A 25,807-nucleotide genomic window follows, 5' to 3' on the forward strand; every position below is an offset into this window, starting at 1 on the left:
AAAAAAATGTCAAACACCTTTTTTTTCCTGAAAACTAACATAATCATTTACATTTTAGTCATTTAGCAGACGCTCTTATCCAGAGCGACTTATAGTTAGTGAATACATTTTTTGTATACTGGCCCCCCGTGGGAATCGAACCCACAACCCTGGCGTTGCAAATGCCATGCTCTATCAACTGAGCTACATCCCAGCCGGCCATTCCCTCCCCTACCCTGGACGACGCTGGGCCAATTGTGCGCCGCCCATGAGTCCCGGTCGCGGCCGGCTGCGACAGCCTGGATTCGAACCAGGATCTCTAGTGGCACAGTTAGTACTGCGATGCAGTGCCTTAGACCACTGCGCCACTCAGGAGTACAATAATCCCAGCCAAACCAAAAAAAGTATCTTTCTGCAGATAACTTAATGTTGGAAACTGAGCCACCTCCACTAAGTTGTGTTCAGACAAAATCAGAACGCAATACCCCTCGGCACAGAGTAAATGCTACACGCATGTGTTCTGTGTTCTAGGACTGTGACCTGAACTGGGCTATCGTGATTTTGTCGACCATTACAGTGCCACAGTATTCATTTTCAAATAGGTTTACATCAAATCAAATCACAATATAATAATTTAAATTAAGGAAAACTTGTAACATTCCATACATTTTGAGAACACAAACCAGTGATTTAATGGCACAATATTGAAGAACACAAGTGATCATTAATGCTAAAACCAGTGATATTCTCAGTGAAATCAAGTGTTACCATAAACTGTTCTCATAATCGCAACACCAGCAGCACTGTAAAGATATTTGGAACAATCTACAGAAATGCCATACAGTACATTGTTGTCTAGCGTCTACCATACGTTGTTGTGATTCCAACAACTTAATTGTCTCAGAACACAATATCCTGTTCAGAACCACTGGTTTCCTATTTAGAATGTAGCAGCACAAACAAATCATTCCTGCTAAAGCAATTAACACCAAACTAAACAAAAGCATTAACAGTAAATTATATAATATTAAAATGGTACCTTACATGAGATCTGGCAGTATTGATGTCATTAATCAAAATTCCCTACAGTTGTTTTTCTCTTTACCACTATTTAATTCAATAACTCTACACTAATTATTCCAGGATAAAGTGGTGCATAGAAAAGCTAGTTCCTTCCAATGTAATCAGTAAAAAATAACAATGCATCAAAGTCGTAACACCCATACAAACAGTATCGTGGAAACATTCGTATAATGTACACACAAACACACAACCCATGATGCAGTGCTGATAAATCAAGTAAACAACTAAGTTTGTTCTCAAAAGATCCTACTTTAGATAATCTAGTCAGGAAAAGGTTTAACATTTTATTAACTATTGATCCAACTAATTGTCCTGAGGAGAGAAATCAAAGATAACTAATTCATTGCCATGGTCGCTTTGAGATATCCTACTGTAAAAGGAGACTGTGACCTGAAATCTAGCAAAGCTGTCCACAATGTTCATTGTGTTCTGTTCAGGAATCAGGATGATCCAGGATGATCCAATACATCAACTGTTCCATTTACAGTTAGGTCACAGCATGTGGCGAGTCAGTGAGTGTGTATTTCAAATGACAGAAAATGTCGCATCTCCATTTTCCTTTATTTCCATTCCACCCATGTGACAGTGTAGCCTTCACCATTGATCAAAATCTGGCCCCTTCTCCGCATGTGAGGGAGTGCTTTGCCAAGAGAGAACATTCTAAGCTGTCATCGGTTAGGTGCCAGGAGTCGTATTCATCTCTGGTTTCCTGCTGGGTTATCTAAAGTGATTGAAGAGAGAGACAAGTACTAATAGTCATATTGAAAAATGAACACTAATCTGTTTCTATATCATTGTGAATACATACAGTAACACAGGTGAAGGATCAGTGGATACCGCCTCTGCTTTACTCACTGTGATCGGTCAGGCACTATGGCACTACTTTTGGACTCTCCATTCTGCTTGTCCTCTTTCTGGGAGAGTTGTGAGGTCACTGTGGAAGCCACAGCCTTGATGCTGCGCTTGCGTTTTTGCACGTTCTGCTCCGGTTGGAAGATGATGACGTAGACCTTAGGGATGTACAACATGCCCAGGGACACAGTGGCACTCAGGCTCATGGACACCGTCAGGGTAGTGGTCTGGATGAACATCTAGAGCAGAGGGAAAGCAGCGTGAAAGTTAATAATAAAAACCTCAGTATAAACCTAGACATTTTACAATAGGGTTTGGATTGCCTGGCTGAGTACTACATTAATTGCCTGTGTTGCATTCACAACTCAAAATATTCATTTTAATCATTTTCCTTTCTATCCTATGCCTATCATTCCAACTATTAATCTGAGAATAACCTGAGAATGAGAATATAGTATTCTGAGAATATTCTGAGAATACAGTAAAACTGTACATTCAATAAATAATAATAATGATAATAATAATGTATGGAGGTTGTCTTACATTTTCCTTGGCAATCCCCATGACTTTATTATGTCTAATTACTGTAAGAATAAGCAATAGGATGTGAAATCTCAGAGATACAGACGTTGTTTCTTCATTTGAATGTTCATGAGACAGGTGTGTTTTTAGCCTGGGATGAACGATTTATAACCCAGTATATGCACTGAGGAGTGGTGCTCTATTTATGGGCCTTCAGCATCTATTCACTGTGTTGTTCCTCTGTTGTCAGGTGGGCAACAACAATACTGAGAACAGACTTGTGGTCCGAATCCGATGCACTGACAATTCAAAAGCAGTACACGTCATTAATAAATTAAGAAATACATGCCATAATTTTTTTTTTTTTTTAAAGACATAGCTACATGGCACAATATCCCTCACTTATCTTCTCTGTTCTCGTCATGTTTCTTATTGGCTCTCAATGTCTTGGCCATCACCTGATGTGGCAACGCATAGATGACCAGGGAGCACCGTTCATAACAGCCATTCATTTGAAAGGTTGACTCGATATGACGTAGATGCAGAAAGTAACCAGCATAGTGGGTCAATTTCCGCAACAACTAAGAGCGTTGAAGTGAGAGGCTCAACTTCTCTACTGTTTTGGTGCCCTGGCTACAACGCTGTAACAGCGTGAAGCAAACCTGTGCACATGCGCAGATACTGTGTGTGACTGTGTGAGAGCGATGTCTTGCATCTCGCTCATCTCAACATCTGCGGTGCTACTCGCAGCAACTTCATTTCGCAGAGTTTACCTTTAAAGATATTACTGACCCCAGGCTAGTGCTAGGTACGGTATGTATGTATGCCTCAGTCACTTCTAATATTTTTTCCATTAATTGGTCTTTTGACCAATCACATCAGATCTTTTCACAACATATCTTTTTTTAGAGCTGATCTGATTGGTCAAAAGACCAATTAGTGAAAAAATAGATGTGAATTGGCCTGCCTGTCTGAACGCAGCCAAAGTGTCATTGAAATATGACAGAGAACAGTTCTAATGAGATCCAGGCAATCCAGAACAGAACGGGATCTTTTCTTGTCAGGTGCATCAGCAAGGAAGTCAACCATCTGCACCAAAACAATACACATTGTATTGAAAACGTAAAAACTTAGCCAACCCCCTAAGTTTGCCAATACCTTTCATTCACACTTCCCTAATGATCAGCTTGCAATTGTTTGCACCTTTCTGAGTACCTCTCAAAATCTAATACATCAATACCCCTGCATTCCTATCTAATAACACTCCACAGTTATTGTACTATTGTAATACTTTCTGATAATAAATGGAAACTAATGCGATCTGACAACTAAATGTTATTGATGCTATATTTAGATGTTCTAAGCTCTAAGTGTGTAACTGAATAGCATGTATGGGTATTTATTTGTCTCTCAGAGACCCATTTTGTCCCTGAGCTCATCTGACCTCTTTTCAGACCTCTGATACATTTCATTTCCATTTGCAGAGGTGAAAATACTTTAAAAGCACCTGGGGGTTGGATAATTTCAGGCTGACTGATTTAACAACACACTCTACTAGTCTGAACATACACTACATGACCAAAAGTATGTGGACACCTGCTTGTCGAATATCTCATTCCAAAATCATGGGCATGAATATGGAGTTGGTCCCCCCTTTGCTGCTAAAACAGTCTCCACTCTTCTGGGAAGGCTTTCCACTAGATGATGGAACATTTCTGCGGGGACTTGCTTCCATTCAGCCACAAAAGCATTAGTGAGGTCGGGCACTGATGTTGGGTGATTAGGCCTGGCTCGCAATCGGTGTTCCAATTCATCCCAAAGGTGTTCGAGGTCAGGGCTCTGTGCAGGCCAGTCAAGTTCTGCCACACCGATCTCGACAAACCATTTCCGTATGGACCTCGCTTTGTGCACGGCGGCATTGTCATGCTGAAACAGGAAAGGGCCTTCCCCAAACTGTTGTCACAAAGTTGGAAGCACAGAATCATCTAGAATGTCATTGGTAGCTTAGTGGGTAAGAGCGTTGTGCCAGTAACCGAAAGGTCGCTGGTTCTAATCCCCGAGCCGACTAGGTGAAAAATCTGTCGATGTGCCCTTAAGCAAGGCACTTAACCCTAATTGCTCCTGTAAGTCGCTCTGGATAAGAGCATCTGCTAAATGTATAATAAATAAATATAATAAATTGTATGCTGTAGCGTTAAGATTTCCCTTCACTGGAACTAAGGGGCCTAGCCCAAACCATGAATAACAGCCCCAGACCATTATTCCTCCTCCACCAAACTTTACAGTTGGCACTATGCATTCGGGCAGGTAGCGTTCTCCTGGCATCCTATGACCGTGCCTCGTTGAAGATCACTGAGCTCTTCAGTAAGGCCATTCTACTGCCAATGTTTGTTTATGGAGATTGCATGGCTGTGTGCTCAATTTTATAGACCTGTCAGCAACGGGTGTGGCTGAAATAGCCGAATGCACTAATTCAATGGGGTGTCCACATACTTTTGTATATATAGTGTACTTCCTTCTTTTAAATCCTGACCATTGTTCCTCTGTCATTCAATGAAGAGGATGCTGAACATACTGTGAACGCCTCATGGAAAAAACATCTGATATGACAGGTAACAAACTAACATTTGATAACAGTGTTGACAGTTCTTCAATAGAGAAGGTAGCTCTAGAACCTATTTTAGAAAACATAGTTCTAGGGTTGCATTTTTAAGTATATAAAACATTTACTTTCTCTGCCAATGGATAAATACCAGCAAATATAGAAATATGACATTGATTTTCAAACCTTCTCAGTAGACTGTGCTGTACCAAAGAAGATGGGCACAAAGGCCAACCAGATGATACAGGTGGTGTACATGGTGAAACCAATGGGCTTGGCCTCGTTGAAGGTCTCTGGCACCCCTCTGCTCTTGATGGCATACACAGTGCAGGTCACCATCAGCACGATACTGTAGCTCAAGCAGAGGACCAGGGCCAGGTCGGACATGTCACATTTTAGGACCCCACGTGCAAACTCTGGGTTGGGCGGCCGCTGCTCCTCATAGTCTATGATGGTGTGTGGGGGCACCACTCCGAACCAGATGAAAACGCCAAGTAACTGTGGAGATACAGAGAATGATCCAAAGATTGATTTGGCCCATGATTCAGCAGATTAATCTAATTCTACTGTATACCATTCCAGACACCATTTCCTGTGTCTTTAACAAACACTGTTGTATTACTGCCTTGTTTTCATCACATGCAGTAGGAGAGAGGCAAGAACCCACTCACCTGCACTCCAATGAGTATAAAGGTGATGATCAGCTGAGAAGTAGGGCTGATGAACGGAGGTGGCGTGACTGCTTTCTTGCCCTGCTCAAAGATACGGTAAATGCGGTTGGTCTTGGTGAGCATAGCTGAGTAGGTAATACACATGCCCAGGCCTAGCAGCAGTCTGCGGAAGGCACACACCGGGGCACTGGGCTCTGCGATCATGAGGAAGGTGATCAGGTAAATGAGGAAGATGCCTGTCAGGAGAACGTAGCTGAGCTCACGGCCAGAGGCCCGGACGATGGGGGTGTCGTTAAAGCGGATGAAGGTGAGGATGCATCCGGAGGTGGCCAGGATGCCCAGGACAGCCAGGAACACAGGGATGATGGCCCAGGGGGAGCTCCACTCCAGCTTGATGATGGGTGTGGATCGGCAGCCTGTCCGGTTTGGCATGGGACGCATATCGAAGGGACACATGTCACAGTTTAGCTCATCCAGTTGGTATTGATATCCGTCACACAGCTCGCAGTGCCAGCAACAGGGCACACCCTTCACCATCTTCTTCCTCTCTCCTAGTTCACAGGGGAAACTGCACACCGAGTCAGGGACTGCACGGTCCCCACCCGACCACTGCATCTCCTCAGCCTTTAACAGAAACAGAGACAATGCTAAAGAACATCAAGTGAACTCCTGAAGTAGTCATATCATGTCATTATTGCGAGAAAGAGGATGAGTGACTAAATGGAGCTAAATAAAAGTGCAAGAATAACTGGAATGAGTTTGGTTAAATTGAAAGGTGATTAACTCAAAACACAAACAGTACATTCCTCAATGCAATAGCAACACTGATAAAGTGAACATCATCATCGAAAAATCTAATAGACCAAAACAAATGTTTACATTGAGTCGCAGTTGGTTTGTCCACTGGCCAATACACCGGTAGCCAGGGTTGGTGGTGTTGGAGAGTTGGAACTGGAAGATGTCATAGCGACCAGGAGCATCTCCATTCTCATTGAACATGACCCCAGTCCCTGCACTGCCTGTTGGATAGAGGAGCAATCATTTTAAACAGGGCTACCCGATATTGGGCAGTGCAATGCCTTTACCTTTGACCAAAGAAAAATGAAACCTAAGGTGAACCTAAGGCACGTGTCTTCTGCAACCAGGGCAAAGCTGAGCATAAGATTCTTCCTGCTGAGGGTTCCTTTCCATACATTATGCTATTTTTATGTACTCTCTGGTCTGTTGCCTTAACACAAATGCTCGTCGGATGTGGCAGGGCTTGAAAACTATTACAGACTACAAAGGGAAGTACAGCCGCGAGCTGCCCAGTGACACAAGACTTCCAGACGAGCTAAACCACTTCTATGCTCGCTTTGAGGCAAGCAACACTGAAGCATGCATGAGAGCACCAGCTGTTCCGGATGACTATGTGATCACGCTCTCCGTAGCCATGTGAGTAAGACTTTTAAGCAGGTCAACATTCACAAGGCCAGACGGATTACCAGGACGTGTACGCCGAGCATGTGCTGACCAACTGGCAAGTGTCTTCACTGACATGTCCCTGACTGAGTCTGTAATACCAAGCAGACCCCGTTTCAAGCAGACCACCATAGTCCCCGTGCCCAAGGACACTAAGATAACCTGCCTAAATGACTACCGACCCGTAGCACTGACATCTGTAGCCATGAAGTGCTTTGAAAGGCTGGTCATGGCTCACAACACCCTTATCCCAGAAACCTTAGACCCATTCCAATTTGCATACCGCCCCAACAGATCCACAGATGATGCAATCTCTATTGCACTCCACACTGCCCTTTCCCACCTGGACAAGAGGAACACCTACGTGAGAATGCTATTCATTGACTACAGCTCAGCATTCAACACCATAGTGCCCTCAAAGCTCATCACTAAGCTAAGGATCCTGGGACTAAACACCTCCCTCTGCAACTAGATCCTGGACTTCCTGACGGGCCGCCCCCAGGTGGTAAGGGTAGGTAACAACACATCTGCCACACTGATCCTCAACACGGGGGCCCCTCAGGGGTGCGTGCTCAGTCCCCTCCTGTACTCCCTGTTCACCCATGACTGCATGGCCAGGCACGACTCCAACACCATCATTAAGTTTGCCGACGACACAACAGTGGTAGGCCTGATCACCGTCAACGATGAGACAGCCTATAGGAAGGAGGTCAGAGACCTGGCCGTGTGGTTCCAGGATAACAACCTCTCCCTCAACGTGACCAAGACAAAGGAGATGATTGTGGACTACAGGAAAAAAAAAGAAGAGGACTGAGCACGCCCCCATTCTCATCGACGGGGCTGTAGTGGAACAGGTTGAGAGATTCAAGTTCCTTGGTGTCCACATCACCAACGAACTATCATGGTCCAAACACACCAAGACAGTCGTGAAGAGGGCACGACAAAGCCTATTCCCCCTCAGGAGACTGAAAAGATTTGGCATGGGTCCTCAGATCCTCAAAACATTCTACAGCTGCACCATCGAGAGCATCCTGACTGGTTGCATCACCGCCTGGTATGGCAACTGCTTGGCCTCCAACCGCAAGGCACTACAGAGGGTAGTGCGTACGGCCCAGTACATCACTGGGGCCAAGCTTCCTGCCATCCAGGACCTCTATACCAGGCGGTGTCAGAGGAAGGCCCTCATAATTGTCAAAGACTCCAGCCACCCTAGTCATAGACTGTTCTCTCTGCTACCGCACGGCAAGCGGTACCGGAGTGCCAAGTCTAGGTCCAAAAGACTTCTCAACAGCTTCTACCCCCAAGCCATAAGACTCCTGAACAGCTAATCATGGCTACCCAGACTATTTGCACTACCCCCCCCCCCACCCCATCTTTTTACGCTGCTGCTACTCTGTTAATTATTTATGCATAGTCACTTTAACTCTACCCACATGTACATATTACTTCAACTACCTCAACTAGCCGGTGCCCCTGCACATTGACTCTGCACCGGTACCCCCCTGTATATAGCCTCCCTACTGTTATTTTATTTTACTTCTGCTCTGTTTTTCTCAACACTTTCTGCTTGTTGTTTTATTTTACTTTTTTATAAAAAAATTAATGCATTGTTGGTTAAGGGCTGTAAGTAAGCATTTCACTGTAATGTCTGCACCTGTTGTATTCGGCGCATGTGGCCAATAAAATTAGATTAGATTTGTTCCTACCTGTTCCCTTCAGGCATTCAATCAGAGAGGGCTTCCATACAAGCAAAGGTCATCCACAAAGAGGGAAAAGGAAATAGCTATGCTTTTCATAGAAAGCTCCTTGACTCCAATCAAAATATTTTTTTATGAAAGATGGAGATGAAAATAGTGTTTCTTGTGTATGAAGAAAGAAGAGAGGCAGCCCTGGGGAACAATAGTGCATTGAAGAGATGTGCTGTGTACTGTGGCTTAGTACATTAGCAGAGATTGCAAGGCTAAAGCAGAGTGCAGTCCTGTCTTCAGACTGACCTCCATCCACACTGTTTTGGAGTGACTGACCTCTCAGACTGACCTCTCCGATGGGATGTGATGGGAACCAGGAGTGGAAAAGGCTTAATGAAACCAGGACATTTAATTAATTAAAAAATATATATCATTTCAATTATCAAGAGTATTATCTGATTTGAGACAGCAACAGCAAAAAGAAAAGTCTGTTGATCGACTTTGAAAATGAATCTTCTATCCAAAGTTTATTGAATGTTCCCAGACCTGATTAACTGCTGCTCCAATGGAATCGCTCAAGACCCTTTTTAACAACCCCTGGTCTCTACATTTCCAACTCACCATTAAAGTTCACTGAGCGAATGTATTGGAGCAGCTGACTCCCTTCTACTGGGTCCATCTTCTCACAGACGCCCATGAAGCCCGGACAGAGGTCCAGGTGCATGCTGTGTAAGGCATGGGCCATGGAATACACTGCGTCTATCACAAACTGTACTTTCCCTTCCTGCTCGTACTGAGATTCCTGAGCGATTCTCTCTTCACCTGATGAGAGGAAGGGTGCATACAGTGGTTAAAATCAGTGTAGCCTGTAAGCAAATCTGCTTATTTGAGATAAACAATTGAAATATGTCAGAAATAACCTCTTCTCCTACCTGTACATTTTCTCCTACCAAGGTCGTACTTGATACCTGGTCGAGTCAGTTTACATTTGAAGTCGTCCTCCCAGTATTCTGCAAACCAGATGTTCCTTCTATTATTTTCCAGAGATCTTGAGGTGAAGTAGTTGTCGAACCCTGGGCAAAGGACCAGCAGAGCATCACTATCACCATATGTTTAAGACTTTCCCAAACTTTCCCATCACCCACTAAAGTCATATTTTATACCTAAATATAATGTATCTCTGCAATATCTCTCGTGTTTGCCTTACCGTCGATGGAGGCCCTCTTGGGGAGGATGGTGACAGCCCCCTCAGCCACATCCTCCTGGTCCAGGATGGGAGAGCTCTTGGCCCCCCAGCTGTCAGAGCCCACAAACAGGAAGTGACCCGTCAGGTTGGCTCGCTTTGCTGCCTCCAAGACACGTCTGTGATAAGTGGTGATAATGCATTAGCACACTGTACCTTCATTAGCTCTAGAGTATATAGGAACTGGGGTGCTTAGAGAACAAGTAGCATGGTGGTTATGTGACAACATTCCTAGGGAAAGGAAAGGAGGAGTTACTACTAGTTTGCCACTAACCTGATGTCGTCCTCATTGGCAAAGATGATGACCCCACGAGCATTAGAGGTCTCCATTAGTCTCTTGATGATCTTATCAAACCCACCTGGTTTCGGCTCTCGAGGGATTTTGATGGATTGACCGATGCATAGACCTCCTGAATGAAGGGAGAAGAAAGACAAGATCCAAACCAAGGCGGCTCCTCCATTGGACGTCAAATCCTCCCCATACAGCACCATCAGTTCTAACACCATGTTGGCCATGGTTAGGCTACACCAGAACATTTAAATTTGGCACTATAATTTGGTACAAACCTGCCTCTCGAGATATCTGGAGGAAGGCATCGACGCCGCTCTCACCGTAGTTTCCTTCTGAGGCCAGTGTAGATACGTAGTTCCACCCCATAGCCTTGACGATGTCCACCATGGCCTGGGCCTGGTAGGAGTCAGGAGGGACCACGCGGGAGAAGAACTCATAACGGCTTTTGTCACTCAGCTCTGGAGCTGTGGACGCATAACTAATCTGGGGGATCTGAAAGATACAGATGTTACATGTTAATGGCTGCATGGTTTTAAGAAGAGACTGGAGACAATCATTCAATTCAAAAGGAGGGTTAATGGATGTTGGACAGTTACTGAACCATGTGGGCTGTTCTCTGCAGCACCAGACACCATGTGTTACTAACAAATCAATCTTTGTCTGGAAAAATCAGACACCGTTGTTAAACAAACCACATAATACCTTATGATGACACGTTGCCAGTCATTTTGTACCAAAATGACACTATAATTGAGAGTACTGAATAGTTCTCACTTGTCCAGCCAATGTAATCCACTGGGACATGGCGACATTCATCCATTGTAATATTTCTAGAGCTTTATCTATTGGTCTATGTCAGCCATAAAAGCCAACGTCATACAGATGGTACGTTTCAGTTCTGTAAAAGCATTTGTTTGAAAAAAAAAATGGATGAGAAGATTAATTTACTGATGTGCTACTTCCTTAATGACACACCACTAATGCCTGCCCATGGCTTGATGAGAGGTTCTTTAGAGGGACGAGTAGAGAAAGGTAGACTCACAAAGGGTTGTGAAGAGAGGAGAAGAGAGAGAGAACCATTTCACAGATTATCTGGAAGGATTATATGGGTTTTAGTCAAATTACATTAAGCACAGAGGGAGAGAGACAGATCAAGAGACAAGGTTACCATATCTCAGCTGTAAGCCATACAATATATTAAATTCTGATGACACACGCAGCTTAAATTTGCTGCTTTACTTTAACCTTTTCCCTCTAGTGAGAACATTCATCTATTACTATGATATCTATGCCATATACAGTATGGCTCCTACTATATAATCTGTCTGGGAGGGTACAATTCTATACACCAAACACTGATGTGATTTACATTTACATCATTTAGCAGACGCTCTTATCCAGAGCGACTTACAAATTGGTGCATTCAACTTATTTAATAACTTATTTACTTTTTTTAATGGGGGGGGGGGGGGGGGGGGGGTGGATAGAAGGATTGCTTTATACTATTCCAGGTATTCCTTAAAGAGGTAGGGTTTCAAGTGTCTCCGGAAGGTAGTCAGTGACTCTGCTGTCCTGGCGTCGTGGGGGAGCTTGTTCTACCATTGGGGTGCCAGAGAAGCAAATAGCGTTGACTGGGCTGAGCGGGAACTGTGCTTCTGTAGAGGTAGGGGAGCTAGCAGGCCAGAGGTGGATGATCAATGATAACATACATTTCAGATATTTACATTCCAACACTAATTCCTAAAGACAAGGATGCCATAATGTATCTTCAGAAATCAATTAATTATGGCTGTCAGACAGTCTATCAAAAAAAAGAAATACAAACACTACCAGTCAAAAGTTTGGACACACCTACTCATTCAAGGGTTTTTCTTTAATTTTACTATTTTTTACATTGTAGAATAATAGTGAAGACATCAAAACTATGATAACACATATGGAATCATGTAGTTAACAAAAAAGTGTTCAAAAAAATCAAAGTATACAGTGGGGGAAAAAAATATTTAGTCAGCCACCAATTGTGCAAGTTCTCCCACTTAAAAAGATGAGAGAGGCCTGTAATTTTCATCATAGGTACACGTCAACTATGACAGACAAAATAATAATAATAATAATATGCCATTTAGCAGACGCTTTTATCCAAAGCGACTTACAGTCATGCGTGCATACATTTTTGTGTATGGGTGGTCCCGGGGATCGAACCCACTACCTTGGCGTTACAAGCGCCGTGCTCTACCAGCTGAGCTACAGAGGACCACATAAAATGAGATGTTTTTTTCTCCAGAAAATCATATTGTAGGATTTTTAATGAATTTATTTGCAAATTACGGTGGAAAATAAGTATTTGGTCAATAACAAAAGTTTCTCAATACTTTGTTATATACCCATTGTTGGCAAAGACACAGGTCAAACGTTTTCTGTAAGTCTTCACAAGGTTTTCACACACTGTTGCTGGTATTTTGGCCCATTCCTCCATGCAGATCTCCTCTAGAGCAGTGATGTTTTGGGGCTGTCGCTGGGCAACACAGACTTTCAACTCCCTCCAAAGATTTTCTATGGGGTTGAGATCTGGAGACTGGCTAGGCCACTCCAGGACCTTGAAATGCTTCTTACGAAGCCACTCCTTCGTTGCCCGGGCGGTGTGTTTGGGATCATTGTCATGCTGAAAGACCCAGCCACGTTTCATCTTCAATGCCCTTGCTGATGGAAGGAGGTTTTCACTCAAAATCTCACGATACATGGCCCCATTCATTCTTTCCTTTACACGGATCAGTCGTCCTGGTCCCTTTGCAGAAAAACAGCCCCAAAGCATGATGTTTCCACATCCATGCTTCACAGTAGGTATGGTGTTCTTTGGACGCAACTCCGCATTCTTTGTCCTCCAAACACGACGAGTTGAGTTTTTACCAAAAAGTTCTATTTTGGTTTCATCTGACCATATGACATTCTCCCAATCCTCTTCTGGATCATCCAAATGCATTCTAGCAAACTTCAGACGGGCCTGGACATGTACTGGCTTAAGCAGGGGGACACGTCTGGCACTGCAGGATTTGAGTCCCTGGCGGCGTAGTGTGTTACTTATGGTAGGCTTTGTTACTTTGGTCCCAGCTCTCTGCAGGTCATTCACTAGGTCCCCCCGTGTGGTTCTGGGATTTTTGCTCAACGTTCTTGTGATCATTTTGACCCCACGGGGTGAGATCTTGCGTGGAGCCCCAGATCGAGGGAGATTATCAGTGGTCTTGTATGTCTTCCATTTCCTAATAATTGCTCCCACAGTTGATTTCTTCAAACCAAGCTGCTTACCTATTGCAGATTCAGTCTTCCCAGCCTGGTGCAGGTCTACAATTTTGTTTCTGGTGTCCTTTGACAGCTCTTTGGTCTTGGCCATAGTGGAGTTTGGAGTGTGACTGTTTGAGGTTGTGGACAGGTGTCTTTTATACTGATAACAAATTCAAACAGGTGCCATTAATACAGGTAACGAGTGGAGGACAGAGGAGCCTCTTAAAGAAGAAGTTACAGGTCTGTGAGAGCCAGAAATCTTGCTTGTTTGTAGGTGACCAAATACTTATTTTCCACCATAATTTTCAAATAAATTCATAAAAAATCCTACAATGTGATTTTCTGGAGAAAAAAAATCTCAATTTGTCTGTCATAGTTGACGTGTACCTATGATGAAAATTATAGGCCTCTCTTATCTTTTTAAGAGGGAGAACTTGCACAATTGGTGGCTGACTAAATACTTTTTTCCCCCACTGTATTTTAGAATTACATTTTAGTCATTTAGCAGATGCTCATATCCAGAGCGACTTACAGTCAAGTGAGTGCATACATTATTTGTTTTAATTTATTTTTTTCCATACTGGCCCCCCGTGGGAATCTAACCCACAACCCTGGCATTGCAAACACCATGCTCTACCAACTGAGCTACATCCTTGCTGGCCATTCCCTCCCCTACCCTGGACGACGCTGGGCCAATTGTGCGCCGCCCCATGGGTCTCCCGGTCGCGGCCGGCTACGACTGAGCCTGGATTCGAACCACTGCGCCACGCGGGAGTACACTGCGCCACTCGGGAATCTTAAAATAGCCACCCTTTGCCTTGATCACAGCTTTGCACACTCTTGGCATTCTCTCAACCAGCTTCACCTGGAATGCTTTTCCAACAGTCTTGAAGGAGTTCCCACATATGCTGAGCACTTGTTGGCTGCTTTTCCTTCACTCTGTGGTCCGACTCATCCCAAACCATCTCAATTGGGTTGAGGCCAGGTCATCTGATGCAGCACTCCATCACTCTCCTTATTGGTAAAATAGCCCTTACACAGACTGGAGGTGTGTTGGGTCATTGTCCTGTTGAAAAACAAATGATAGTCCAACTAAGCCCAAAGCATATGGGATGGCGTATCACTGTAGAATGCTGTGGTAGCCATGCTGGTTAAGTGTGCCTTGAATTCTAAATAAATCACAGACAGTGTCACCAGCAAAGCACCCCCACACCATAACACCTCCATGCTTTATGGTGGGAAATACACATGCAGAGATCATCTGTTCACCCATACCGCGTCTCACAAAGACACGGCGGTTGGAACCAAAAATCTTAAATTTGGACTCCAGACCGAAGGACTAATTTCCACTGGTCTAATGTCCATTTCTCGTGTTTCTTGGCCCAAGCAGGTCTCTTCTTATTATTGGTGTCCTTTAGTAGTGGTTTCTTTGCAGCAATTCGACCACAAAGGCCTGATTCACACAGTCTCCTCTGAACAGTTGATGTTGAGATGTGTCTGTTATTTGAACTCTGTGAAGCATTTATTTGGGCTGCAATTTCTGAGGCTGGTAACTCTAATGAACTTATCCTCTGCAGCAGAGGTAACTCTGGGTCTTCCATTCCTGTGGTGATCCTCATGAGAGCCAGTTTCATCATAGCGCTTGACATTTTTTGCGACTGCACTTGAAGAAACATTCAAAGTTCTTGAAATGTTCCGTATTGACTCACCTTCATGTCTTAAAGTAATGATGGACTGTCATTTCTCTTTGCTTATTTGAGCTGTTTTTGCCATAATATGGACTTGGTATTTTACCAAATAGGCCTATCTTCTGTATATCCCCCCTACCTTGTCACAACACAACTGATTGGCTGAAACGCATTAAGAAGGAAACTTAAAAATGTATGCACACATGACTGTAAGTCGCTTTGGATAAAAGCGTCTGCTAAATGGCATATTATTATTATTATAAATTCTACAAATTAACTTTTAAGAAGGCACACCTATTAATTGAATTGCATTCCAAGTGACTACCTCATGAAGCTGGTTGAGAGAATGCCAAGAGTGTGCAAAGCTGTCATCAAGGCAAAGGGTGGCTATTTGAAGAATCTCAAATACAAAATGTATTTTGATTTGTTTAACACTTTTTGGGTTACTACATGATTCCATATGTGCTATTTCATAGTTTTGATGTCTTCACTATTATTCTACAATGTAAAAAAATTGTAAAAATAAAGAAAAACCCTGGAATGCGTAGGTGTGTGCAAACTTTTGACTGGTACTGTATGTAGACTGTTATGCTATGTTGCAACCCTAACTGGTTCTTTGGCCCTGCCATGTAAATTGTCAGTACCATGCGTGTTGAGTTCAATGACATATCCAGGGATCTCTGACCTCAACCCCATAGACAAACCTAACCTTTTTATGACAGGAACATTTAGACCACAATTATCTAGGCTTTCATTTAAATGTAGTTGTAATCCTTATCATTGGCATAAAACAATCATAACTGAACTGAATTAGAGTCGCTGACATGATATGTCAAGGTGATATGCCACATTCCTTTTCTGTGTAAACCATTTTCATTCAGAATATACTGAAATTACTGATGGCAAAGCATCAGTAGGCTAAGTATTGTTTAGTAGGTGCACTAGCACTCTCCATTCATAGAATCCTGCTCTATAATTGAACTGGTACTGGACCCTGCCCTGTCTTACTTCCAGCCCCTTCCCATAGCTCTTACAATTCAATCTCAATGTTTGTGTACTCTCAAGTCAAATGTTTGTGCTGAAATTCAATAAAATACCACAAAGAACATGTAGTTCAGATGTCATGTTAGAATATTATGTACTGTGATTAGAGAACAATCATTCAAATATAGATTTTTTATAAATTCTCTCTGAGAGATGATACTGTGCATATTAAATCAGACTGTGGACGTCACACTTTAACTGAGTAATTGTGCATACTCTAGAAATGTGCATACAGGTAAATGCCAAAATAAAAGGAATCACTTGAGTAAATGAGGGATAGAAAGTATATTGAAACCAGGTGCTTCTACACAGATGTGGTTCCTGAGTTAATTCAGCAATTCATCCCATTGTTTAGGGTAATGTATAATAATAGAGAGGCAGCTTTAACTCTGAGGTGGATGGGGACAGACTGTCGCGCCCCATCTGCGGTCCGCAGATACACCCTACTCATCTCGCCTAGTTATCTGTATTGCAGTCTATGTAGCCAGTTGGCTCTTTACTATGTTAAATGAGTTATTTGTTCTAATGAATGTCTCCAATTCATGAATGTAGAATGTCAAAATGTGTATAGAGAATATTTTTTGTCAGTCATTTCCAAACAGGCTATAATATCTTTAATTTGTGGTAGAATTTTGTATATTTTATGTATTTAGTGTAAACTATATGCTTGTTGTAATACTAGCCAAAGCATGCTAAACAGCCTGTCATTTTTCTCCAATAACTGTAGAAGCATAATTTCCATCACAGTCATTTCCATCACAAACTTAACTGTGGTAGAAATGACAGAACGTGGAGGAAATTACATTCATTTTTAGTTTAGGCTTATTTAATCATGTTTTAAATTAATTTAATCTAGAAAATGCTCCAAGGTGTGCACAAGTTGAAAACTAAGTAGTATTTTTCTTTGTTTTTAGAAGATGCCACATAAAACAGCACAGCACAGACATAGAAACAAAATAAAAAAGTATCCTATACGATACCAGGAACATCTGCAAAAAGACAGGGAGAGATACTGGAAGAAAAAAAGAGAAGGGAGAAGTGAAATCTATCTCTGAGTTTACAAAGCGAGAACAAAGAAGCAAGAGATGGCAATGGAAATGCAACCAACAGAATAGAAGACAGACTTTAAAGATAACAGTTGCAATGGAGACCTACCTATCAGGTACAGTGGGGAAAAAAAGTATTTAGTCAGCCACCAATTGTGCAAGTTCTCCCACTTAAAAAGATGAGAGAGGCCTGTAATTTTCATCATAGGTACACGTCAACTATGACAGACAAAATTAGAAAAAAAAATCCAGAAAATCACATTGTAGGATTATTAATGAATTTATTTGCAAATTATGGTGGAAAATAAGTATTTGGTCAATAACAAAAGTTTCTCAATACTTTGTTATATACCCTTTGTTGGCAATGACACAGGTCAAACGTTTTCTGTAAGTCTTCACAAGATTCACACACTGTTGCTGGTATTTTGGCCCATTCCTCCATGCAGATCTCCTCTAGAGCAGTGATGTTTTGGGGCTGTCGCTGGGCAACACGGACTTTCAACTCCCTCCAAAGATGTTCTATGGGGTTGAGATCTGGAGACTGGCTAGGCCACTCCAGGACCTTGAAATGCTTCTTACGAAGCCACTCCTTCGTTGCCCGGGCGGTGTGTTTGGGATCATTGTCATGCTGAAAGACCCAGCCACGTTTCATCTTCAATGCCCTTGCTGATGGAAGGAGGTTTTCACTCAAAATCTCATGATACATGGCCCCATTCATTCTTTCCTTTACACGGATCAGTCGTCCTGGTCCCTTTGCAGAAAAACAGCCCCAAAGCATGATGTTTCCACACCCATGCTTCACAGTAGGTATGGTGTTCTTTGGACGCAACTCCGCATTCTTTGTCCTCCAAACACGACGAGTTGAGTTTTTACCAAAAAGTTCTATTTTGGTTTCATCTGACCATATGACATTCTCCCAATCCTCTTCTGGATCATCTAAATGCATTCTAGCAAACTTCAGACGGGCCTGGACATGTACTGGCTTAAGCAGGGGGACACGTCTGGCACTGCAGGATTTGAGTCCCTGGCGGCGTAGTGTGTTACTGATGGTAGGCTTTGTTACTTTGGTCCCAGCTCTCTGCAGGTCATTCACTAGGTCCCCCCATGTGGTTCTTGGATTTTTGCTCACCGTTCTTGTGATCATTTTGACCCCACGGGGTGAGATCTTGCATGGAGCCCCAGATCGAGGGAGATTATCAGTGGTCTTGTATGTCTTCCATTTCCTAATAATTGCTCCCACAGTTGATTTCTTCAAACCAAGCTGCTTACCTATTGCAGATTCAGTCTTCCCAGCCTGGTGCAGGTCTACAATTTTGTTTCTGGTGTCCTTTGACAGCTCTTTGGTCTTGGCCATAGTGGAGTTTGGAGTGTGACTGTTTGAGGTTGTGGACAGGTGTCTTTTATACTGATAACACTTTCAAACAGGTGCCATTAATACAGGTAACGAGTGGAGGACAGAGGAGCCTCTTAAAGAAGAAGTTACAGGTCTGTGAGAGCCAGAAAGCTTGCTTGTTTGTAGGTGACCAAATACTTATTTTCCACCATAATTTGCAAATAAATTCATAAAAAATCCTACAATGTGATGTTCTGGATTTTTTTTCCTCAATTTGTCTGTCATAGTTGACGTGTAGCTATGATGAAAATTACAGGCCTCTCTCATATTTTTAAGTGGGATAACTTGCACAATTGGTGGCTGACTAAATACTTTTTTTCCCCCACTGTAACACATCAACTCAGTCACCAGATGACTTGCAGCCAGAGGCCAACATACCTGCCCCTGATGTATGCCCTGATACCCTTTCCTCATCGTCTGCAAGAGGAATGAGAAGTCGAATACTTGCTGGAAGGAAAAAGGTTGGAAGAGGCCGTTCAAAAACATACAGGGATCTTTGCATGACAAATGTTAAACTTGATAACGCTTTACGGAAAGCTGTGAAATACAAAAAAAATGGTATGATCGACCGATGAAGAAAATGGAGACAAGATTCCCCAAAGACAAAGACATAACAACAAATGAAGGGAACTCCGAAGAACTTGAGAAGGATTTAATTATTTCAAGATGCCATCATTGCAGAGTTAAAGCAAAAGTATCAAAATGTGCAGTGCCAAGGACAAACAAGTGGCTTAAAAAATGCTCAGAGGCAACATCCTGAGAAAGTATGGCCTGGTCAAAGCAGCAAACAGAACTTGGATTTTCGGCAAACACAATGAGGGAAAAGGAAAACAGGCCAACAAGTCTTCAATACTCCAGGAAAAAGCAGTGTAACAGAATTAGTACAGCCACAGAAGAGAAAATCTCTTGATTCTATGAACGTAATGACAACAGTAGAGCAACAACAGGGAAAACGGACACTAACGAGGAACAAGAAGAAGCGCTTCTTGAATGGCACAATTCAGAACATTTATCAGAAGTTTAAGCGGGAGTATTCAGAGATTCAAATGTCCTACTATGAATTCTGCAAAATACGTCCTTTTTGGGTTGTCAAGGAAACAGTCCAGGATAGGGACACATGCCTCTGCAAAACCCACGTCAACCTCCAGTTCATAGCGGACAAACTACAGTATCACAAAGTGATCAGCTGCAACAACATTGAGAACCTTATTGAGTCTTTCTGCTGTGAGAACCTGAAGAAAGAGTGCATGTACACTGAGTGCTCCCTTTGCCAAGCAAAAGAGCTTAAACATCTGACTTTGATGCAGGTGAGCAGACATTGTGGTTTGAGTGGAAAAACTAATCTTAAGAGAGACAGAAGAAAAACAAAGAGGGAAACTTGGAGAAGTTCACTGTACATTTGATAGGAAAATAAAAGGTGTGTGGCACACTGCAGATTCTACTGGAGGACTTCTCCAAAGGAATTGTTAGAAATTGCGTCAATTCAAATCTGGTATTAGGAACAAAAGAGGTCAACACGACTTCTAAGGTATACTAGTTATTTTAATTAATGCAAAAACCTTCAATGGTAAATATGATGTTTCGTACAGTGGGGGAAAAAATTATTTAGTCAGCCACCAATTGTGCATGTTCTCCCACTTAAAAAGATGAGAGAGGCCAGTAATTTTCATCATAGGTACACGTCAACTATGACAGACAAAATGAGAAGAAAAAAAATCCAGAAAATCACATTGTAGGATTTTTAATGAATTTATTTGCAAATTATGGTGGAAAATAAGTATTTGGTCAATAACAAAAGTTTCTCAATACTTTGTTATATACCCTTTGTTGGCAATGACACAGGTCAAACGTTTTCTATAAGTCTTCACAAGGTTTTCACACACTGTTGCTGGTATTTTGGCCCATTCCTCCATGCAGATCTCCTCTAGAGCAGTGATGTTTTGGGGCTGTTGCTGGACAACACGGACTTTCAACTCCCTCCAAATATTTTCCATGGGGTTGAGATCTGGAGACTGGCTAGGCCACTCCAGGACCTTGAAATGCTTCTTACGAAGCCACTCCTTCGTTGCCCGGGCGGTGTGTTTGGGATCATTGTCATGCTGAAAGACCCAGCCACGTTTCATCTTCAATGCCCTTGCTGATGGAAGGAGGTTTTCACTCAAAATCTCACGATACATGGCCCCATTCATTCTTTCCTTTACACGGATCAGTCATCCTGGTCCCTTTGCAGAAAAACAGCCCCAAAACGTGATGTTTCCACCCCCATGCTTCACAGTAGGTATGGTGTTCTTTGGATGCAACTCCGCATTCTTTGTCCTCCAAACACGACGAGTTGAGTTTTTACAAAAAAGTTCTATTTTGGTTTCATCTGACCATATGACATTCTCCCAATCCTCTTCTGGATCATCCAAATGCACTCTAGCAAACTTCAGACAGGCCTGGACATGTACTGGCTTAAGCAGGGGGACACGTCTGGCACTGCAGAATTTGAGTCCCTGGCGGCGTAGTGTGTTATTGATGGTAGGCTTTGTTACTTTGGTCCCAGCTCTCTGCAGGTCATTCACTAGGTCCCCCCGTGTGGTTCTGGGATTTTTGCTCACCGTTCTTGTGATCATTTTGACCCCACGGGTGAGATCATGCGTGGAGCCCCAGCATTATCAGTGGTCTTGTATGTCTTCCATTTCCTGATAATTGCTCCCACAGTTGATTTCTTCAAACCAAGCTGCTTAGCTATTGCAGATTCAGTCTTCCCAGCCTGGTGCAGGTCTACAATTTTGTTTCTGGTGTCCTTTGACAGCCCTTTGGTCTTGGCCATAGTGGAGTTTGGAGTGTGACTGTTTGAGGTTGTGGACAGGTGTATTTTATACTGATAACAAGTTCAAACAGGTGCCATTAATACAGGTAACGAGTGGAGGACAGAGGAGCCTCTTAAAGAAGAAGTTACAGGTCTGTGAGAGCCAGAAATCTTGCTTGTTTGTAGGTGACCAAATACTTATTTTCCACCATAATTTGCAAATAAATTCATTAAAAATCCTTCAATGTGATTTTCTGGAAAAAAAATTCTCAATTTGTCTGTCATAGTTGACGTGTACCTATGATGAAAATTACAGGCCTCTCTCATCTTTTTAAGTGGGAGGACTTGCACAATTGGTGGCTGACTAAATACTTTTTTCCCCCACTGTATATACGGGCTCTCTGAGATGTCTCGCAGAACACCCCAGACAACTAACACATTGTTTCAGAAACAATACCCAAATACTCTGACAGAAAGTTTCCCACTTCTCTGCTGGCCAATTAGAGTAAAGACTTGAGCGTGGTTTAAACTTTCTCAGCCAATCCGTTGGTTCAGGGGTTGGTCTCATCTCCTCTGCGCCATTTGTTGCACACTTCAGCCAGGCACAAGATTATCATAACAACCTATCATAGTGAGAAGAGCCAGCTCCCTTAGACATCATTCCTACAAAGGAAGGCTCACAGATCACAAATAACTATTATAGTCTAGCATTTGAAGACACAATCCTTATCTTATTTTTACCCCCTAAAACAGCTCTTCACATCAATCACAGCCTTGCCAGGTGTCACAGCCTACATTAGCCCCGTCAAGACTGCATTCTTTCTAAGTTAGTCATCCCATCAATTTAGGAGAATAATAAATCCCCAATAGAATATAAGAGAAGTTGGTGAAACACGTGTACAACATTCGACACCAATATTCCACATGAGTATACTATGTATAATTTACATTGATTGATTTGTTTTAGATAGGGAAATCATAGTGTTGTTATCATAATCTCACAAAAAGGTTGGGTGGAAATATTTGATTTTTCATGATAAATGAATGTTTTCAGCTGTCACAAAGGCAAGTTTATAAATTCGGGTCGTGTTGAATTATAATATTAGGAAAACCCTAAAAATCACTTAAGGCCAGGCACCACAGGCAAACATTTTGATTTTGCTTCCATAACTCCGTCAACTACACCTAGCATAAATGTCGTACTTGTTATCTTGTTTCATGTAGAACCGCTATTTTATTTTTATCTCTCCATGTTGAATCATATTGCATTCAAAAGCTTGTTTTCCGGAGCGTATCGTTAGCTAGTCCATACATGGCTATATCCTTTGTAGACGTAGTGCTTCGTGCTGAAAGATTAGTCATTTCCTGACATCCGATTGGTTACTGGGATTTAAAAGGCCCTTTCCGGCAACCTGATTGGTTAAAATGCCTCACATGTAGCGCAGCACTTCCTTTTTTTGAAAATATCTCCCGCGAAGAATCCACGTAAAGAGAGACCTACAGTATGTGAATAAAAATAGGCGATCTCAGTTAGCCAATGCGAGAAAAGCAGTGAATTAAATAAAAAATTAGCCTGCGCGTCGAGTCGCAAATCAGTTGAGCTGAAGATGACAGCTAGCAGCGATCAACCAGACAGCAACAAGCCAACAGTGGCTTTTATTCCACGTCACAAATATACCAAATTGTACATTATTTGATTTGCCGTAAGTGTCTAACCACTGGACTGAAAATCACCATAGACCCCACCAACCAGGGATTCTGTATTTCTGTCATGATAGAATGTGCACTGTGAAGGTGATCGTGATGCATTAGGAGAAGTGTTTACACTTCCTCCAGGCTGCATGAGTGCTCCAGGGGAGATGTGGCATTTGATATAAATGTGAGGATAGTTCTTCTAGCCCACGAACTTGGACTTGATTATGCAGCTCTAAAGAAAATAAGCATAAAGTCCTAGGAATAAAAAATAAGTCCTAGGGATTCCTTCCTTGCATCTCAGCTCATATCAGAGACATGACAGGAGAGTGACAGGTATATAAAAAAGGAGAGTAGGCCATTATTGGCAGGTGACTTGCTGTGTATAAATAATATTTACTTCCTTGCTCCAGCAAATGTATTCAAAGTGAATAAACAGAGTGATAGGAAAACATAACTATACAATGAGACTGTCACACAGGCCTACAGTGTCATAGGGCTGTAACCTACTGTGATTACTGAGAAATTAGCTTTACATAAAGTAAATACATGCTGATATGCTAATATTTACATAGGGTAACATGCTGATATTTAGGTCATGCAGTTATGACTATAATGTCGACAGACATAAGTACTTTTCCCCCCCACTTTAGATGCAGATTCAGAGACGGCTACAGTCAGAGAGTGCTGCAAAGCTAATTAGAAGAGCATACGCAGATATAGACCCAGACATAGCAGAGTTGCTGAAGGAGGATGAGGATGCCATCATAGACATTGATATATCCTTTGATGGCACTTAGCACAAGAGAGGATTCACTTCCAACTACGGGATAGGCGTGTGCATTGGTGCTGGTACGAGCGAGCCCTAGAAAATGGTGAAGATCCACCCAGTCACAAAAACCATGGATGCCATACATTTCTTAATAGAGAGGTTGCACAGAAAATGGTACCTGTATATAATAATAATAATAATAATAATAATAATAATAATAATAATAATAATAAGCCATTTAGCAGACGCTTTTATCCAAAGCGACTTACAGTCATCATAGGATGTCAAATAATAACCTCCTCAAAAGAATGTAGCACGGAGGAACCCAGATTGCAAATGAATGTCTGAACCCTAATATGGTCGCGATGCCCCAAAACTGTCTTCGTGGGCAAAAGGCGCATTTACGCAACAGCGTAGCAACGTTCAATGAGGGAGCCACTGCTATATCAAATGTGATGGACAAATTGTGGATTGAGAGCACTTTGGTGACACCAGAAGGAATCAGAGACACAGTCAAGAAAGTAAAGCGGCACCAGCAACAACTCAAAGGCCTTACATATTGGGCAGGCATAGCTGATTAATGTTCTGCACATTTCAACAGCCATACAAAAAGCCTTGTATGTGACAAATTGAGCAAAGTGATATGCGAATTTGCCCAAAACTGCATATTTGCCCAACAGACCAGTATTCAAATCATACACTCTATTGCTTGAAACAAATATATTAAACGTGCTGATGTATTTGTAAAAGGTATATTTGAATTGGATTAGCCTATCTTTATCAGCCATTTTCTCAAAATGACATGTTCACCGTGCGCCAATTATTTTTTCTCCACATTCACATTATTCCACACACAGGTTCTTAGGTCTTCTAGTCAGACTAAGAGGCTTTTTTTGATATCTTGTGTCATTTTGATTTTAAATGTCATTTTGTCAGTAAATATATGCAAAATATGCATCTGTCATACATGTGAAATAGTATGCATACAATTTTTTCCCCCAACTAAAATCAGTGGTGGAAAAAGTACCCAATTGTCATACTTGAGTAAAAGTAAAGATACCTTAATAGAAAATGACTCAAGTAAAAGTGAAAGTCGCCCAGTCAAATATTACTTGAGTTAAATTCTAAAAGTATTTGGTTTTAAATATACTTAAGTATCAAAGTAAATGTAATTGCTAAAATGTACCTAAGTATCAGAAGTAAAAGTACAAATCATTTCAAATTCCTTATATTAAGCAAACTAGACAGCACCATTTTCTTGTTTTTTTATTTACAGAAAGCCAGGGGCACGGGCCAACACTCAGACATCATTTACAAACGAAGCATGTGTGTTTAGTGAGTCCGCCAGATCAGAGGCAGTAGGGATGACCAGGGATGTTCTCTTGATAATTGTGTGAATTGGACCCTTTTCCTGTCCTGCTAAGCATTCAAAATGTAACAAGTACTTTTGGGGGTCAGGGAAAATGTATGGAGTAAAAATAAAATAAAATTCTTTAGGAATGTAGTGAAGTAAAATTAAAAGTTGTCAAAAAATATAAATAGTAAAGTAAAGTATTTTTACTTAAGTACTTTACACCACTGACTAAAATGGATGTTTAATGACATAATGGAAATGACATTTGTCTATGGCGGTCTGGGAAAAATGTCAAAAATATATACATTCCTGAATAGTACGATTGCAGCCATTATCAGATTCTAGACAAATC

General features: G+C 42.0%; 1 protein-coding gene across 1 annotated transcript in view; it reads right to left on the bottom strand.

Moving 5' to 3' along the window:
* Nucleotides 1-1,913: 1,913 nt before the first annotated feature.
* The window catches only part of LOC311133175 (metabotropic glutamate receptor 6-like), a gene marked incomplete at both ends in the record, with an annotated part of 39,974 nt that continues 16,080 nt past the window's right edge, over nucleotides 1,914-25,807 (bottom strand). The window contains 9 exons of the mRNA XM_084166620.1: nucleotides 1,914-2,153; nucleotides 5,225-5,536; nucleotides 5,710-6,333; nucleotides 6,589-6,728; nucleotides 9,480-9,680; nucleotides 9,791-9,931; nucleotides 10,066-10,220; nucleotides 10,376-10,511; nucleotides 10,669-10,885. Of these exons, the coding sequence (XP_084022746.1) occupies nucleotides 1,914-2,153; nucleotides 5,225-5,536; nucleotides 5,710-6,333; nucleotides 6,589-6,728; nucleotides 9,480-9,680; nucleotides 9,791-9,931; nucleotides 10,066-10,220; nucleotides 10,376-10,511; nucleotides 10,669-10,885 (2,166 nt within the window). The remainder of the gene's footprint in view (nucleotides 2,154-5,224; nucleotides 5,537-5,709; nucleotides 6,334-6,588; nucleotides 6,729-9,479; nucleotides 9,681-9,790; nucleotides 9,932-10,065; nucleotides 10,221-10,375; nucleotides 10,512-10,668; nucleotides 10,886-25,807) is intronic.

The sequence above is a fragment of the Coregonus lavaretus genome, assembly GCF_964263955.1.
Source record: "Coregonus lavaretus genome assembly, chromosome: 8".
Taxonomy (NCBI): domain Eukaryota; kingdom Metazoa; phylum Chordata; class Actinopteri; order Salmoniformes; family Salmonidae; genus Coregonus; species Coregonus lavaretus.